Here is a 17,850-nt window from a genome sequence, read left to right as displayed (position 1 = left end):
TCATGTTTTGAGATACAAAAAAGGAGTAAAAGAGAATATAAAGATGTACAACGAATGGTCCTGCAAAAGGAAATTAAATTGTATTTCCATGAAATAAAAAATGTGTTAACTGAAAATGTACTAAGAATCATGTATGACCGTGTACATTGTAACTTGAAAATTCTGTATGCATTTGAAGATAGCCACAGTGTGTATCAGAAGTCAGTGGGCGCTGGCGGAAGTCTCGTTTCCTCTGCTCTGATTGGTTAAATTCCTGTCGTCTTTTATCAACGTTATGACGTTGCTAGTTTTGAAATTTCAGCGGGACACCTTACGTGTTGATACTGGTGTTTTGAATTTGAATCAGTGCGTTAGAACTCTTCGTGCGTCGCTATAACTTTTAAACTAGCTACTAATTTTCTAGTGAACTATTTCGTCCAAACTTAAGCCATGTCTTTTTCAAGAGCTCCAGTGAAACGATTTAATGAAAATATCGGTAAGTTAAATAATGATTTAGCTGAGCAAACCTAGCCAACCAACGTTGCTTTCTTTGGCCATAACGTTAGCTAGCTAAAACGTTAGCTAGATTAGCGCTAACGTAGCTATCCAACAATATTTTGTATACAATTGTTTACTAACTATCTAGTTAACATAAACCTAGTGCAGGGATGTCTAACGTTACTCCAATCCACCAAGCAAAGGGCAAAACAAGTCCACGTCGGTTACGGTAGCTAACGTTACATGCCATTACATTAACGTTAATTGGATACCTATGTTGATAGTCAGGCCAATGTCTTTACACAGGCAGCCCAATTCTGATATTTTTTTCTCTCACTTTTGACAATAATTGAGAACATGAGAATTGGGCTGCCTGTGTTTTCGTCATGTTTTGTCCAGGCTGCGCCCCAGCACCGGGCACATACGAGCTGAAACCAGGAGAGGTGAAGGGACCTGCCTCTTTCCACCGGTCAGAGCGCTTCAAACTGCTCAAGGCCAGTGGTGGTGAGTTTAACTGTCAGACAACTGAAGCTCGTCTCTAAAAAAATAATTATCATACCAAATAACTTTCAAACTTTTGACAGATCTACACTACCTGTCAAGTTTTAGAACACCTCATTCAAGGGGTTTTCTTTATTTTTACTATTTTCTACATTGTAGAATAATAATGAAGACATCAGAACAATGAAATAACACATGGAATCATGTACTAACCAAAAAAGTGTTAAATAAATCAAAATATATTATCTATTTGTGATAATTCAAATAGCCACCTTTTGCCTTGACAGCTTTGTACACTCTTGGCATTCTCTCAACCAGCTTCATGAGGTAGTCACCTGGAATGCATTTACATTAACATTTAACATTTAAGTCATTTAGCAGACGCTCTTATCCAGAGCGACTTACAAATTGGAAAGTTCATACATATTCATCCTGGTCCCCCCGTGGGAATTGAACCCACAACCCTGGCGTTGCAAGTGCCATGCTCTACCAACTGAGCCACACGGGACCGTTAACAGGTGTGCATTGTTAAAAGTTAATTTGTGTAATTTCTTTACTTAATGCGTTTGAGCCAATCAGTTGTGTTGTGACAAGGTAGTGGGGTATACAGAAGAAAGCCCTATTTGGTAAAAGACCAAGTCCATATTATGGCAAGAACAGCTCAAATAAGCAAAGAGAATGACAGTCCATCATCACTTTAAGACAAAGGTCAGTCAATACTTACATTTCAAGAACTTTGAAAGTTTCTTCAAGTGCAGTTGCAAAAACCATCAGGCGCTATGATGAAACTGTCTCATGAGGACCGCTACAGGAAAGGAAGCAATGAGAAGGAAGCAATGACAATGAGAAGAAGAGACCTTCTTGGGCCAAGAAACACGAGCAATGGACATTAGACCAGTGGAAATTTGTCCTCTGGTCTGGAGTCCAAATTTGTGATTTTTGGCTCCAACCGCCGTGTCTTTGTGAGATGCAGTGTGGGTGAACGGATGATCTCTGCATGTGTGTTTAACATCATAAAGAATGGAGGAGGAGGTGTTATGGTGTGGGGGTGCTTTCCTGGTGACAATGTCTGATTTATTTAGAATTCAAGGCACACTTAACCAGCATGGTTACCACAGCATTCTGCAGCGATACGCCATCCCATCTGGTTTGCGTTTAGTGGGACTGTCATTTGTTTTTCAGCAGGAACATGACCCAACACACCTCCAGGCTGTTTAAGGGCTATTTGACCAAGAAGGAGAGTGATGGAGTGCTGCCTCAGATGACCTGGCCTCCACAATCGCCCGACCTCAACCTAATTGAGATGGTTTGGGATGAGTCGGACCTCAGAGTGAAGGAAAAGCAGCCAACAAGTGTTCATCATATGTGGGAACTCCTTCAAGACTGTTGGAAAAGTATTCCAGGTGAAGCTGGTTGAGAGAATGCCAAGTGTATGAAGCTGTCATCAAGGCAAAGGGTGGCTATTTGAAGAATCTCAAATATAAAAAATATTTTGATTTGTTGAACACTTCTTTGGTTTCTACATGATTCTGTGTTATTTCATAGTTTTGATGTCTTCGCTATTATTCTACAATATAGAAAATAGTAAAAATAAAGAAAAACCATTGAATGAGTAGGTGTTCCAAAACTTTTGACCGGTAGTGTACAGCCTAGATGTTTTTACTTTCTACACCATTGTAATTTCACCACTCCCATTTTCTCTCCATTCAGCTCCTTTCATCCCACCACCATCTCCTTCTAAAGATGTGCCCATGTCACCTGTGGCTGTGCGTAGGACCATGTCTGTGGATGGCCTGGTAAGTTGGTGTTTCTTTTTTATTTTATTGAATATCCGAAACATACAATATACTTGCAGTGAAGCCGCTCAACAACTACACCACACCAGTCATCCAACAGACTCCCCTTCAGAGCGACACACAGAAGCATCCAGGGTCAATGTCCTGCTCAAGGGCACGTTGACAGATCTCCCACCAGGCCAAAAAGCGTGAACCCAAAACCCCCCCACAGTTCCCCAATAGCTGTCCCTCAACCATTCAAGACCCCCCCCCCCCCCCCCCAAGAAGAAAAAAATATACAATTCATTCCATTCCCCACCCCCAAGAACCCCCCAATGCACCAACAACCAAGAAAATGAACTAAAGAGAAAAAAGAAAAAGACAGAAGAAAACAGCAAACAACAATGCAAAAAAAAAGGACATCAAGGACAACTAAAATCATAACAGCAATGCCAACTGTATATGTTTGTCTGCATGTCTGGCACTATTACATGTACAGTTGTGGCCAAAAGTTTTGAGAATGACACAAATATTAATTTTCACAAAGTGCTGCTTCAGTGTCTTTAGATATTTTTGTCAGATGTTACTATGGAATACTGAAGTATAATTACAAGCATTTCATAAGTGTCAAAGGCTTTCATTGACAATTTACATGAAGTTGATGCAAAGAGTCAATATTTGCGGTGTTGGCCCTTTTTCAAGACCTCTGCAATCCGCCCTGGCATGCTGTCAATTAACTTCTGGGCCACATCCTGACTGATGGCAGCCCATTCTTGCATAATCAATGCTTGTAGTTTGTCAGAATTTGTGGGGTTTTGTTTGTCCACCCGCCTCTTGAGGATTGACCACAAGTTCTCAATGGGATTAAGGTCTGGGGAGTTTCCTGGCCATGGACCCAAAATATCGATGTTTTGTTCCCTGAGCCACTTAGTTATCACTTTTGCCTTATGGCAAGGTGCTCCATCATGCTGGAAAAGGCGTTGTTCGTCATACTGTTCCTGGATGGTTGGGAGAAGTTGCTCTCGGAGAATGTGTTGGTACCATTCTTTATTCATGGCTGTGTTCTTAGGCAAAATTGTGAGTGAGCCCACTCCCTTGGCTGAGAAGCAACCCCACACATGAATGGCCTCATGATGCTTTACTGTTGGCATGACACAGAACTGATGGTAGCGCTCACCTTGTCTTCTCCGGACAAGCTTTTTCCCGAATGCCCCAAACAATCGGAAAGGGGATTCATCCGAGAAAATGACTTTATCCCAGTCCTCAGCAGTCCAATCCCTGTACCTTTTGCAGAATATCAGTCTGTCCCTAATGTTTTTCCTGGAGAGAAGTGGCTTCTTTGCTGCCCTTCTTGACACCAGGTCATCCTCCAAAAGTCTTCGCCTCACTGTGCGTGCAGATGCACTCACACCTGCCGGCTGCCATTCCTGAGCAACTCTGTACTGGTGGTGCCCCGATCCCGCAGCTGAATCAACTTTAGGAGACGTTCCTGGCGCTTGCTATACTTTCTTGGGCACCCTGAAGCTTTCTTCACAACAATTGATCCGCTCTCGTTGAAGTTCTTGATGATCCGATAAATGGTTGATTTAGGTGCAATCTTACTGGCAGCGATATCCTTGCCTGTGAAGCCCTTTTTGTGCAAAGCAATGATGACGGCACGTATTTCCTTGCAGGTAACCATTATTAACAGAGGAAGAAGAACTGATTCCAAGCACCACCCTCCTTTTGAAGCTTCCAGTCTGTTATTTGAACTCAGCCAGCATGACAGAGTGATCTCCAGCCTTGTCCTCGTCAGCACTCACACCTGTGTTAACGAGAGAATCACTGACATGATGTCAGCTGGTCCTTTTGTGGCAGGGCTGAAATACAGTGGAAATGTTTTTTTGGGACTATATGTAAATTGCCATCATACAAACTGAGGCAGCAGACTTTGAAAATTAATATTTGTGTCATTCTCAAACCTTTGGCCACGACTATGTGTGTGTTCTTGTATGCTTTTATTTGAATGAGTGTGTGTATATGCATGTGTACACCTGCACGGCATCAGCCTCAGGCAAACCGGCATTAGCTGTAAAAACACTGCCCCTCAGTGTCATTCAAACGTACGTTTTAGTAAGTTGGTGTTCACATAATAAACATATCCTCCCTGGTTGGCACAGCCACATCATCAAGATAACCTTGTCAGATTTGACAGTTTACTCTAGGAACTAAATGGAAGCAAAAATAATGAAACTGGGAGGGATCTACCTGAATTTGTCAAATAGAAACTCTTGTTTTTCTGTTTGGGGAAACAGTTTCTGTTGCAAAATGTTTTGCAACGGAATCCGACTAATGGTTTCACCCCTGGTGCTTTAAAGGGATAGTTCAGGATTTGGCAATGGAGCCCTTTATCTACTTCCCCAGAGTCAGATAACATCATGTAAACCATTTTGTCTGTCCAGTATGTTCTCAACTAGCCTACCTGGTTAAATAAAGGTGAAATAAAAATAAATGAAGGAAGCCAATGCTAACTAGTGTTAGCTCAATGACTGAAATTCTACAGGAACACCTAGTATGATAGTTTTTCCCATACAAGCTATTCCCGTAGACTGAGTCATTGTGCTAACGCTAGTTAGCAATTGCACTAATTCTAGTTGGCAGCTTCCTTCAAACTGAATGCATTGGCAAAAAAATGGTATCCATCATGAGTTCATCTGACTCTGGGGGGAAAATAAATGAAGGCTTTCATTGCCAAAATCCTGAACTGTCCCTTGAACCTTAATGTAATGGCCTTCTGCAATTCATTCTTCCATTCCTCCTTCACCCAGGTTGATGGGTCCATGTCAAAGAAAGACAAGAGCGGCCTATCGATGCAGATGAAACAGCAGAAACTTCTGGAGAAAGAGGTAGCCTAGTTATACAGACTGGTTTGAGGAGAAAAAAATATATATATTGTCTTGTCTGTCCCAATAGCATACATACATTGTCAGTGTTACCAGTTAAATGAAAATTAAAGTGACGAGATTTATCATGGATGTGGACAAGGTTTTCCAGTTATCACAGCTGCTCTGACCTACCTTACTGCACGCTTTATTTTTTCCCTTCAATCTAATGCACTGATCCTCCCTGTCTCCTCCCTCGCTACTGTAGATCCGGGCCCTGGTGCAGCAGCGCGGGGAGCAGGACAGGCGCCTGGTAACCCTGGAGGAGGAGCTGAGGAAGGTGGAGGCCAAGCTGTTGTCTGCGGTCAGGGAGAAGACTGGTCTGGCAGCTAACGTCACCACCCTGGAGAGACAGCTGGCTGAGCTCAAGAAGACTAACGAGTTCCTCAAGAACAAGGTAGTGTGGTGTTTGATGGTAGAGTCAAATGTTGGTATGCTCAACTCAATGGGTTGCTTTACTAACAGATTTGGCCAAGTGCTGAAATTAAAAGCTATTTCAATGGAGAATCTCCATTTTTAAGAATGCTTTTTAGTCTTGGACTAGGCTTAATCTGTGCTTGGGAAACCGGCCCAATGGTCTTAAAGCAAAAGTCTTTAACTGCAGGGTTAAAAAGGTATAATCTGGGTCTAGTTGACAAAACAATACTATTATCGGGTACTACCACCAACTTGTTCAATAAGAAATGTTCACATGTTCTCTTTGTACCTTGTTTTGTAAATGTCTGATTGTGTTCCACCAGGTTTCTGCAGACACCACTAAGAAGAGGATCCAGTCTCTGTCTATGGAGCTGATGGAGGCCAGAAACAAATTGGACGTCAATGACCAGGTATGAACTAGAGGTCGATCGATTAATCGGAATGGCCGATTAATTAGTGCCGATTTTCAAGTTTTCATAACAATCGGAAATCTGTATTTTTGGACACCGATTTGGCAGTTTTTTGTGTTTTATTTAACTAGGCAAGTCGGTTAAGAACACATTCTTATTTTCAATGACGGCCTAGGAACGGTGGGTTAACTGCCTTGTTCAGGGGCGGAACGACAGATTTTTACCTTGTCAGCTCAGGGATTCGTTTTTGCAACCTTCCGGTTACTAGTCCAACGCTCAAACCACCTGCCTTACATTGCACTCCACGAGGAGCCTGCGTGGCAGGCTGACTACCTGTTACGCGAGGGCAGCAAGAAGCCAAGGTAAGTTGCTGCTAGAATTAAACTGATAAAAAACAATCAATCTTCACATAATCACTAGTTAACTACACATGGTTGATGATATTACTAGTTTATCTATCGTGTCCTGCGTTGCATATAATCGATGCGGTGCCTGTTAATTTCTAATGGAATCAAAGCCTACTTCGCCAAACCGGTGATGATTTTGCACTGTCGTTGCACCTAACCGTAAATATCAATGTCTTTCTTTTATATATTTCCAAACCTGCATATTTAGTTAATATTGCCTGCTAACATGAATTTCTTATAATTAGGGAAATTGTGTCACTTCTCTCGCGTTCCGTGCAAGCAGTCAGGGTATATGCAGCAGTTTGGGCCGCCTGGCTTGTTGCGAACTGTGTGAAGTCCATTTATTCCTAACAAAGACCGTAATTAATTTGCCAGAATTGTACATAATTATGACACAACATTGAAGGTTGTACAATGTAACAGCAATATTTAGACTTAGGGTTGCCACCCGTTAGATAAAATACGGAACGGTTCCGTATTTCACTGAAAGAATAAACGTTTTGTTTTCGAAATGATAGTTTCCGGATTCGACCATATCAATGACCAAAGGTTCGTATTTCTGTGTGTTATTATGTTTATGATTTGATATTTGATAGAGCAGTCTGACTGAGCGATGGTAGGCAGCAGCAGGCTCGTAAGCATTCATTCAAACAGCACTTTTGTGCGTTTGCCAGCAGCTCTTCACAATGCTTCAAGCATTGAGCTGTTTATGACTTCAAGCCTATCAACTCCCGAGATTAGGCTGGTGTAACCGATGTGAAATGGCTAGCTAGTTAGCGGGGTGCGCGCTAATAGCGTTTCAATCGGTGACGTCACTCGCTCTGAGACTTGGAGTAGTTGTTCCCCTTGCTCAGCAAGGGCCGTGGCTTTTGTGGAGCAATGGGTAACGATGCTTCGAGGGTGGCTGTTGTCGATGTGTTCCTGGTTCGAGCCCAGGTAGGGGGCGAGGAGAGGAACGGAAGTTACACTGGCAATACTAAAGTGCCTATAAGAACATCCAATAGTCAAAGGTATATGAAATACAAATGGTATAGAGAGAAATATTCCTATAATAACTACAACCTAAAACTTCTTACCTGGGAATATTGAAGACTCATGTTAAAAGGAACCACCAGCTTTCATATGTTCTCATGTTCTGAGCAAGGAACTTAAACGTTAGCTTTTTTTACATGGCACATATTGCACTTTTACTTTCTTCTCCAACACTTTGTTTTTGCATTATTTAAACCAAATTGAACATGTTTCATTATTTATTTGAGGCTAAATTGATTTTATTGATGTATTATATTAAGTTAAAATAAGTGTTCATTCAGTATTGTTGTAATTGTCATTATTGCAAATAAAATACAAAAAATTGTCCGATGAATCGGTATCGGCTTTTTTTGGTCCTCCAATAATCGGTATCCGCGTTGAAAAATCATAATCGGTCGACCTCTTGTTCATACACACGTTCAGCACTACCCAAAGTGTTCAAATATTCAGATTGAAATATGCTGTGTAGAACATACTAATATGTCAAATAAATTACTACGTTGGCTCTATTCATGGCATTTCTATCTGCAAGGTTTGGTGACTGAAAGTGGCCCTGTTTACACACCATTTACTATCCTGTCTATCTAGTTGTGTTTGCCTTACCTCTTTCTCTCTAAATTATTAATGTGTGTGCTGATATTGTGTTTTTGTTCAGGAGCTGAGTTTCCTGCAGGTGTAGTATGGATGGTTGAGTGACTGACAGTTGTTGTCCTATCAGGAGCTGAGTTTCCTGCAGATCAGTACAGAGGGCCAGGTGAAGTTGCTGGAGACAGACCTGGAGGCAGCCAGAGCTACACTCACCGCCCTGAGGGAGAGGAACAAGGACCTGGGTGAGACCACCTGACCTCACTGCCACATCGTTAACCTGCCTAGTGCTTATCAATCAATGAAATGTTTTTTATACAGAACATTTCTTACCAACAAAATCTTGTTCAAAGTTTTAAACTAAGAAGGGTGAGAAAGATGAACACAATTTAAAATTAAGAGATGCATTAAAATAGTCAAATAAGCCTGGGTTTACTCCTTACCCCTAATATAGTACCTGGCTTAGTTGGACTAAACATTTTTTTTTTTTTAAAAAATGTAACCGTTTTTTTAAATGTTTTGTTTTTCAGAGGACCTCCACCATGACACCAAAGTCCAGAACGAGGAGCTGGAGAATGATATGGATACGCTGCAAGGTAAGTTGTGTGTTTGTGTCCATTCTCCCATCCTCTGTATAATTCCTCCTTTAGATGGCATGATTCTAACCATGTGCTGTATCCCTGTGTCTCAGCTGTGATCCAGGAGCTGAGAGAGGAGGTCAATGTTCTTCAGGGTTACCTGGACACAGCCAACGACCACATCCAGGTACTATATACTGGTTACTGAGGGAAGAAACATGTAAGGAGACGCACACAAAGCAAGCCAAACGAAACTAGTTCAGACAGGACAAACCATTCGGTAAGGGAGAGGAATGGTAATAAAAAACTAATCTCAATTAAAGGGAATGTTTCCAATTTATAGGGGAGGGGAGAGCTTAAGGGAGGGATAGAAGGATGTAGAGGTTGATGCTTAGAGCTGTGTGGAGGGAGGGAACAAGGGATGAAATACTAACATTTTAAAACATTTACTTAACCTTTATTTAACTATGCAAGTCAGTTAAGAACAAATTCTTATTTTACTATGACGGCCAAACCCTCCCCTAACCCGGATGACGCTGGGCCAATTGTGTGCTGCCCTATGGGACTCCTCATCACGGCCTGTTGTGATACAGCCCCGGATCGAACCAGTGGCTGTAGTGACGCCTATAACACAGATGCTTTGCCACTCGGGAGCCTGTTAAACATACTGTTTACTGAGGGAAGAAATGTGTATGGAGAAACTACTTGACTGGTCAATGATCATGCTTACATCGGGTTTTCAACGTAGACAGAAAATAATTCTAATTGAGGCTGTTATAACATGCTGTTGTGTCTCCTTAGGATCTGCGTATGAAGCTTCATGGGAAGACCGAGATGGTGAACAGCATCTCTGAGTCTCAGCAGGAGAAACTGGGGTGAGCAAATGCATATGTCCTCCCTGAACAACTTCTTTCAGAGTCATTGAAATTCAAGGTAAATTTTTCTGTCCTCTTGACCTCTTCCTATATTTCTGTCTACATTGAAATTGATGACATCAGTTTCCAAGTTGTCTTGGTTGACATGCTAAACAAAAACACCTGATCTCACACCTTGTCCTTTTCTCTCAGCCATCTTGAGCAGAAACTTGAGAAGTGCACCGCGGATCTCGAAAACTCTCAGAACACTCTCCGTCAGAAGGAGGAGGAGTCAGAAAAAGGTCAGCAGGACCTGCAGGCTTCCCGGGATGCTTTGCAGGAGACGGAGAAGCTTCTGGAGCAGCGAGAGGCGGAGCTGATGTCCTCCCAGAAGGCATTGGGAGAGATGGAGGTGCAGATGCAGCGGGCCAACCAGGAAGTGTCTGACTCACAGAGTGCAGTGCGGCAGCAAGAGGCGGAGCTAGTGCGGCTGAGGGAGGTGCTGAGGAGGACAGGGGAGGAGCTGGATGAGAGAGTAGCTCACCTGGAAGAGAAGTGCAAGGTCCTGGAGGAGGAGAGAGGTACACAAACAATCCTAGTCCCTAATTATATTACTGAAATACCCTAAAGTACTAGACTCTTCTTGATGGTTCCTTGTAGATCTGAAAGAATGGCTCTAATGGGAATTTATCTTAAGCAGATTTATCAGGAATTTCAGATCTTACCCTTTTCCAGTTTTCCTGAAGGGTCAGGTTTTGGGGAATTGTCTCTAGGTTGCTCTTATCTGTGTGGGCTCTATACCAAGTGTCTAGGTTGCTGTTATCAGTGTGGGCTCTATACCAAGTGTCTAGGTTGCTGTTATCAGTGTGGGCTCTATACCAAGTGTCTAGGTTGCTGTTATCAGTGTGGGCTCTATACCAAGTGTCTAGGTTGCTGTTATCAGTGTGGGCTCTATACCAAGTGTCTGTGTATCTGTCTTTAGTTAATAGCCAGGGGAGAGTGGAGGAGCTGAAGGCAGAGCTGAGCCTCCTGCGGGAGAACAGAAGGAGTGAGAAGGAGGTGCAGGAGCAGCTGGAGCAGACACACGCCTCCCTGGCTGAGGAGCTGAAGCAGGAAAAGGTTAGTGGTGTTGGGGATGACTTGAATCCAATATGGCACCCATTAAAATCCTACATCTGACTCTCCTCTCGTTCTCCCCAGGAGCATGCAGCCTCCCTGGCCTCGGTGCTGGAGGGGTTGAGGGAGGAGACAGAGGAGGAGAGGAAACAGTTGGAGGATGAGTTGGAGGAGGCTCTAGGAGAGCTGTCGGTTCTGGAGTTGCAGGACGAGCGGAGAGAGGAGGCCCTACAGGGTCTCCAACAGGAGAAGACAGAGTTGGAGAGAGAGCTGACTGAGACCAGAGCACTGCTAGACAGGTGAGGGGTCTGGAGGTTTAACGCGGAACTGAAAACATGAATGAAATGCGCTTTGTCGGCTTTGTTTTTAACATTGTTTGAAATAGTGTTTCAAATAAGAGAAGTTGGTTGGCTGGAGTTGCCATGGAGTTTAGCTACAAGTTTAGCTGCAGACTGAACTGAATTAACGATTTTGCATCCCAAATAGTTACTCATTATGCAGGGCTTGACTGAAAGCTCGAGTCACTTGTCGCCCCCCCCCCCCCCCCCCCTCCAAAAGGTCCACAACATCATTTCAGCAAGGACTCACTTTGCAAAATAAAGTCCATTGTTATTAATATAGAATATCTGACAAATGTAGGCTTCAATCTGTCTATTGGCTTCTTTGCATATTCAGGCCTGTCTCAAAATACAACGCTGCCCCTTTAAGGCTCTCCTGGAGGATGGTTGGCCACGCTTCATAGCCAATAAAATATTGCAACGTAAAAATTACAACCAAATACTTTTTACGTCTTTTATTAGTCACATTATTTAATTAATAAGCGATCAAAAAGCATATTTTTTTGCAGCAGCATTTTTTCCTTCACTTTTGACCTGTTTTTCTCCACAATTTGGTGATTTCCAACTGGTAGTTAGTCTTGTCCCACTGCTGCAACTCCCGTATGGACTCGGGAGAGGCGACGGTGGAGAGTCGTGCGTCCTCCGAAACACCACCCTGCTGAGCTGCACTGCTTCTTGACACACTGCTTGCGTGACCTGGAAACCTGCCGCACCAATGTGTCGGAGGAAACACTGTACACTTGGCGACTGAAGTCAGCTTGCATGCACCCGGCCATCACAAGGGCGCAGTGGGACAAGGACATCCCGGCCGGCCAAACCCTCCCCTAACCCACGCTGGGCCAATTGTGCGCTGCCTCATGGGTCTCCTGGTTTCAGCTGATTGCGACACAGCCTGGGATCAAACCCGGGTCTGTAGTGACACCTCTAGCACTGCGATGCAGTGCCTTAGACCACAGCACCACTCGGGAGGCCTAAGGTAGGCTAGTTCTAAGCAAGGTAACTAACTAAGATATGCTTATGTACTGTATCACTGATCTGAAACATTTAGCTTGCTAATGTAGCCTAAATGAAGTGTATGCTATTAGCTGTTAACTCTCTCATATGCAACTCCAAAAGCTTACGGAGGTTGGGAAATATGAACCTGAGACTTGCATGCTTTTGAAAATATAAATTGCTATTCTTTTCTATGCATGTCATGATGATGATGGTCCCAATCTAACACCCTACGCCTGCTCCCTACTAGGCATAGAATTCACCCCTCAGCTTAGCTTATAGAAGGGCTTACGACCAGCTGGTGCAAACGGCCCCTGGGGATTGAAAAAGACAACCGGCGCCCCTGGGGATTCAATACAATTCTACTCTGACGCAGTCTACAGAAATTGGGAGAAAGAACACTGCTTAAAATATTGCATCCGGAGGTCAATCTGATCCAATAATCAGAGTATATTTCAGATTTTTTATTTTTTTACTTGTCCATTCGGGCAACTTAAATCTATATTCTGCTTGCCTGACAATTACATCTATTTTTTTCTTGTCCCGGGAAAGCGGACAAGTGTTGATGTCGAGCCCTGTTATGTGATTAGGAATGCTGCACCTCCCCTTTGCTCAAACTGTTCCTTTCAACGTTGTGTGTTGTGTCTCCATCCAGGAGGAGCAGTGACGTGCAGGAGGTACACTCTGCTGCCATGAGGAGGCTGCAGGAGGAACACACCACCTCCCTCAGCAAGATAGGAGACCTGGCCACTGAACTGGAGAGGTACGGAGTTGACCTGTTGTCCAATACTAATGTGTTTAAAGGGACTCTTTCACTCTCCTTTCACAAAGAAAAAAAACCCACTTTCATTCTTGTTTCATTAAAGGTAACTTTTGATGGATGAAAACATCTGAAACTGCATTTTAAGTGAACTGTCCCTTTAACTTTGGGTTAAAGTATTAGCAGTCATGGCTCTGTAAAAGCTGATTTATGGTCAATCGGATTCTGCAGTGTCAGTAGAGCATTAATGACAGTTCGGGCAGTCATACTTCTTGCGCTTCGTGGAGCGGAGAAGAGCTGTTGTCTAGGAGGAAGTGAGTTTGTGTTTATACAGGACGTACCGCCCCCACCTACCCCCAATGCGGAGATATACGGAGCCCTCTGCAATGCAATTTATTTGGCGGGAGATGCATGGCATCGCTGTACGGAGCTTGATTTGGCATCCGGAGGCTCTGCATCTGTCACACCCTCCGTACGGAGCCTCCACACCACATCCTCGGATCAAGCATAAATCGGCTTTAAGACTTCAAAATGTTTAATTTGTTCCACCAGCTCCAGGCAGGCCCTGAAGGGAGCAGAGGAGAGGGGTAGAGCGCTGGAAGAGGAGGTGGAGAGGGTGACTAAGCAGATGAAAGAAGAGATGGAGAGAATGAATCAGCGTAAGGAGGTGGAGTTGAAGAAAGTGAGGGAGGAGATGGAGGAGGAGCAGGAGAAACATCTAGCTGACCAGCAGGCTCAGGAGAAAGCAAGAGCGGAGTATGCAAGGTGAGCTCATCATAAGGATTCTTCTCAATATCTGGTGATTGAATGTGCAACCTCTGACGCTCTCCCTTCTCTCGGTCCCGCACCCCCCCCCCCCCCCCTTCTAGAATGCTGTTGGCGGCACAGACTCGTCTAGCTCAGAGAGATGAGGAGATGAAGAGGGCTGAGGAGGAGGTGCAGAGACAGCTGCAGGAGGAGAGGATGGAGAAAGAGGAGGTTCAAAGGTTACTGGAGCAGGAGAAAGGAGAGAGGGAGGTGCAGAGGAGAGACTTGAAGCAATGGATGTCAGAGGAGGTGGGGAGGCTAGAGAGACTGGTGGAGGTGGTAGAGGAGGAGAAGCTAGCTCTTCAGTGCTTGGTAGGAGAGGTGCAGAAGGAGAAACTGAGCCTTCACAACCAGTTGGAGAAGATGGAGGATCAGGTAAAGAAAGACCTGCCCTGTCTAGAGAACCACATGAAGGAGGTAGAGAAAGAGAGGGATGATCTGAAAACAGTAGTGGAGATGTTTGAAATGGACAAACAGGGCCTTCAGGACCAGGTAGAACTAATACACAACCGACTGATGAAGGCAGAAGAACAGAGAGCGAGTCTCCAGAGCCAGGTAGAACTGATGGAAGAGAAGGTTTCTCTCCAGAACCAGGTGGACCCAGTTGTCCAGGAGAAGGTTTCTCTCCAGAACCAGGTGGACCCAGTTGTCCAGGAGAAGGTTTCTCTCCAGAGCCAGGTGGACCCAGCTGTCAAGGAGAAGGTTTCTCTCCAGTGGGAGATGGAGGAACAGAGAAGAGACTTCCAGAGACAGCTGGTGGCAACTCAGGACAAGAGGTGAGGAGAACCAGGAATCACTGACGGGCTGTGAAGATCAGGGCCTGTATTCATGAACTGTCTGAGTGCTGTTCTTGGATCAATTTCCCCTTTGATGCATGAATACATGAAATTGCATGGACAGGGGGGAACTGAGCCTGGAGCCGCACCCTACTCTGAGACTTTATGAATACGGGCCCAGATCATCAAGTAGAAGACAATGGTATTATAACACCAAAGGATAGGGTCTCAATACACTGTTCCAACTCTGTCCTTTCCTCTCTCAGTGATGCAGAGACAGAACACTGGAGGAGACAGTACGAGGAGCTCTACGCTAAGGTCAAGCCCTTCCAGGTCAGTCACAGCAGAGGCAAGGGGTCACCACTGCTGCATTATGGGAAATGTAGTTCCTCAGATGTTTTCTGTGTTGCTGCCAATGGTCATGTATATTCCCACATATGAGTAGTCATTGACTTAAACAGGGGAGAGCCCATTCTACTGTTTCAAATTCTATGTTCCCCCATCTCTTCTTCCGGTTGGTCTGGCCCTGCAGGAGCAGCTGAATGGTTTTGCTGCGGAGCGGGACGCGCTACTGAACGAGAATGGGGCGAACCAGGAGGAGCTGACCCGGCTCGCGGATGCCTACGCTCGTCTGCTAGGCCACCAGAACCAGAAACAGAAGATCAGACACGTGGTGAAGCTCAAAGATGAGAACGTCTCCCTCAAACAGGTCAGATGCCTCCACCTGGTTGACAGATTTAAATACTGTATAAGCATGGGCTATATTGATTGGAGTTAACAAAATATGATTATAGCAACACACACACTTTAGTTACCACCAAACTGTGGAGCAGAAGTTTCACCATTGTTTTCATATATCCACTTCTTTTAAATCCACGAAGGGGATGGGTGTTGGTAAAAGCTTTTTGGTGTTCTACAGTCAGACATGATTGTAAAGTGTGTGTCTGTGTAGGAGCTGTCTAAGCTGCGTGCCCAGGCGTCCCGTCAGAAGAAGGGAGGCCAGCCACAACGCAGGGTTGACCCCACCAAAGCCTTGAACCACCAGGACAGCAAGGAGAACGAGCAGCCTGCTGCCACACCTCTCAGTCAGGGTGAGTACACACCACCGTTTCTTTTGGTGAGTAATTGACAGCATTTGGCCAATTTTTAAAGACATAGAAACCGTCACATGAACATTGTCTAACAGAAAATATCTTGATGAATATCATTCACATTGGCTGCATGGCAGTTGGTTCAGGTTGTCTTTCAATGGCATCACCTCTACTCTGCCTGTCTTGATCTTATGCTCCCATAGTGAACTTACAACAACTTGGCCCAACCTGTGACAGACACAGCTGTTTTTGGCTTATGGGAGAAGTGTTCATGTATTTTACGAATGCCTTTTCTAGCTTAATCTACCCAAGAACTGACAAATGTCCACTAATGCCTGTTTGCGTCGGGTATATCTAGCTTTTACAATGTTAAACATTTCAAGATAGCCAGCTACAGATGTCGGGTCTTAATTTGAGCTAGATTTCTATAGCAGGAAAATAATCCTACAGCAACAGGAAATGTGGATTATAATTAATGGACATTTTTGTTGGTGCTGATAAAAAAAATTATAAAAAATGTTTGGGGAAATCATGTCTGAAATTTGAGTCGAAATTGCAAACTTCAGAAGCTTTTTTTAAACCTGAAATGTGCCCCTCATCAGAGGACAAAATAAATGTGCCCCTCATCAGAGGACAACATAAATGTGCCCCTCATCAGAGGACAAGATAAATGTGCCCCTCATCAGAGGACAAGATAAATGTGCCCCTCATCAGAGGACAAACATTTTGTTACATATACATTTTATGGACATGGTGCCTTTTTATATGAGTTACTTATTACGTATGGATACGGTAGATAAATAGTATATTTGGGTAAAACTCTGTACGGACATTTGACCGTCACAAATTTTCCCAAAGGAAAATGCTGCAACTAACTCTAATCCTGTCTCTTTCAGGAAACCGCTGTTGAAAGTTCGACGATGGACAGACCCTCATAGAAAGCACCAACTGGGTGAACAGGACACCTCCTGTTGAGGCAAGAGAATGGCATGGTCTTGTGTAATATTTAATTGTCATTTGAAACCAAATGCTCTGAAAAGCTACTTGATGAATCAGTAAGGGGGGTGGGGGTGTTTGTAACCCTCTATATGTTTTAGGAGAAACAAAGGCCTTTATTTTAACATCCTATAGAGCAATTATGTCAGTTTCGGCATGTAACATGCTCGTCATTCTTTTGCTACAGCATTCATATTAAGCACAAAATGTTTTTTGTTTTCTTCAACATAACATAGTTGTGTTGTACATGTTAAGCTCTATTCATATTAACATTTTTGGTTGATTAGACATTCCCATCTTATTTCTAGAAGATGGGAATGTAACTTCTCTCTCTTTTCACTGTTTGACCTTTTTTACTTTCTTCCAACAGACTGACTCTTGTAAATAAAGCCCCATCTCTTTTCCTTCACACTGAGAAGCGGGAGGATTGTTTTAAATAAATGTATCGAGTGTGTTTTCCATAAGGGGTCCCAGTGGGATCATCCCATACAAGCCTGTTGACAGTACTGCTATACCTTACCCTTACCTGACATGTGCCTGTTCATTCACAAAAAAATGAGTTGTGTTAACATCCCATACCTATGAACTCTTATACTTGTTTGATCAGACACTACTGTGAACCAGCGTACCTGCTCGTCAGAGCTATATATTTAGAGCTGAGCCATCTTAAATGTTTTAATATTCTGATTTTAGGCATTCAGTTAGATATTTATATTCCCCATGTTTAATGGGGTGCGTTTGAGGTTTCTGCCCATGTGAATTTACAATGTCCCAATTCTCAAAATGCTGCTCGTCTCCTGACATCAACAGCCACACTCCGCTGTAGCCAGTAGAGAGCATTCTAGGATTGCAATCACATCAAACTCTGCCTGACTGTTTTTTACCCCTTGATCTGTATCTCTTTCCTTCATAACTTCCCACACTGGAATAAAGACCCACTGTCTTCATCATACCAACAGTCTGTTACTGGTCATACACATGTTTTATTTTTTTTTAAACATTTCGTTTTTTGACAT

The 17,850-nt window shown here is 43.7% G+C and overlaps 1 protein-coding gene across 3 annotated transcripts; it reads left to right on the top strand.

Annotated features, from left to right (window-relative positions):
- The first annotated feature begins 321 nt into the window (after window positions 1–321).
- LOC120062413 (hyaluronan mediated motility receptor-like) lies at window positions 322–17,784 on the top strand. 3 transcript variants are annotated; one of them, XR_005478399.1, is made up of 21 exons: window positions 322–475; window positions 877–981; window positions 2,689–2,774; window positions 5,561–5,638; window positions 5,883–6,071; window positions 6,415–6,501; window positions 8,659–8,770; window positions 9,056–9,121; window positions 9,217–9,290; window positions 9,905–9,978; window positions 10,171–10,538; window positions 10,940–11,076; window positions 11,158–11,372; window positions 13,060–13,167; window positions 13,717–13,929; window positions 14,034–14,747; window positions 15,014–15,080; window positions 15,280–15,456; window positions 15,700–15,838; window positions 16,735–16,814; window positions 17,205–17,784. XR_005478399.1 is itself a non-coding variant. In XM_039012378.1 (21 exons), the coding sequence occupies exons 1-21, from the start codon at window positions 430–432 to the stop codon at window positions 16,746–16,748; spliced, it is 3,027 nt and encodes a 1,008-aa protein (XP_038868306.1). In that variant the 5' UTR covers window positions 322–429; the 3' UTR covers window positions 16,749–17,784. The 3 variants fall into 3 exon arrangements, 2 of the variants coding, with proteins under 2 accessions (XP_038868306.1, XP_038868305.1); XM_039012378.1 differs by having other exon boundaries at window positions 14,034–14,547; window positions 14,590–14,747; window positions 16,735–17,784; XM_039012377.1 differs by having other exon boundaries at window positions 16,735–17,784.
- The last annotated feature ends 66 nt before the right edge of the window (window positions 17,785–17,850 follow it).

This window comes from Salvelinus namaycush, chromosome 17 (assembly GCF_016432855.1).
Source record: "Salvelinus namaycush isolate Seneca chromosome 17, SaNama_1.0, whole genome shotgun sequence".
Taxonomy (NCBI): domain Eukaryota; kingdom Metazoa; phylum Chordata; class Actinopteri; order Salmoniformes; family Salmonidae; genus Salvelinus; species Salvelinus namaycush.
Note: the sequence above shows the minus strand (reverse complement) of the source record. Positions and strands in the feature narration are given on the sequence as shown.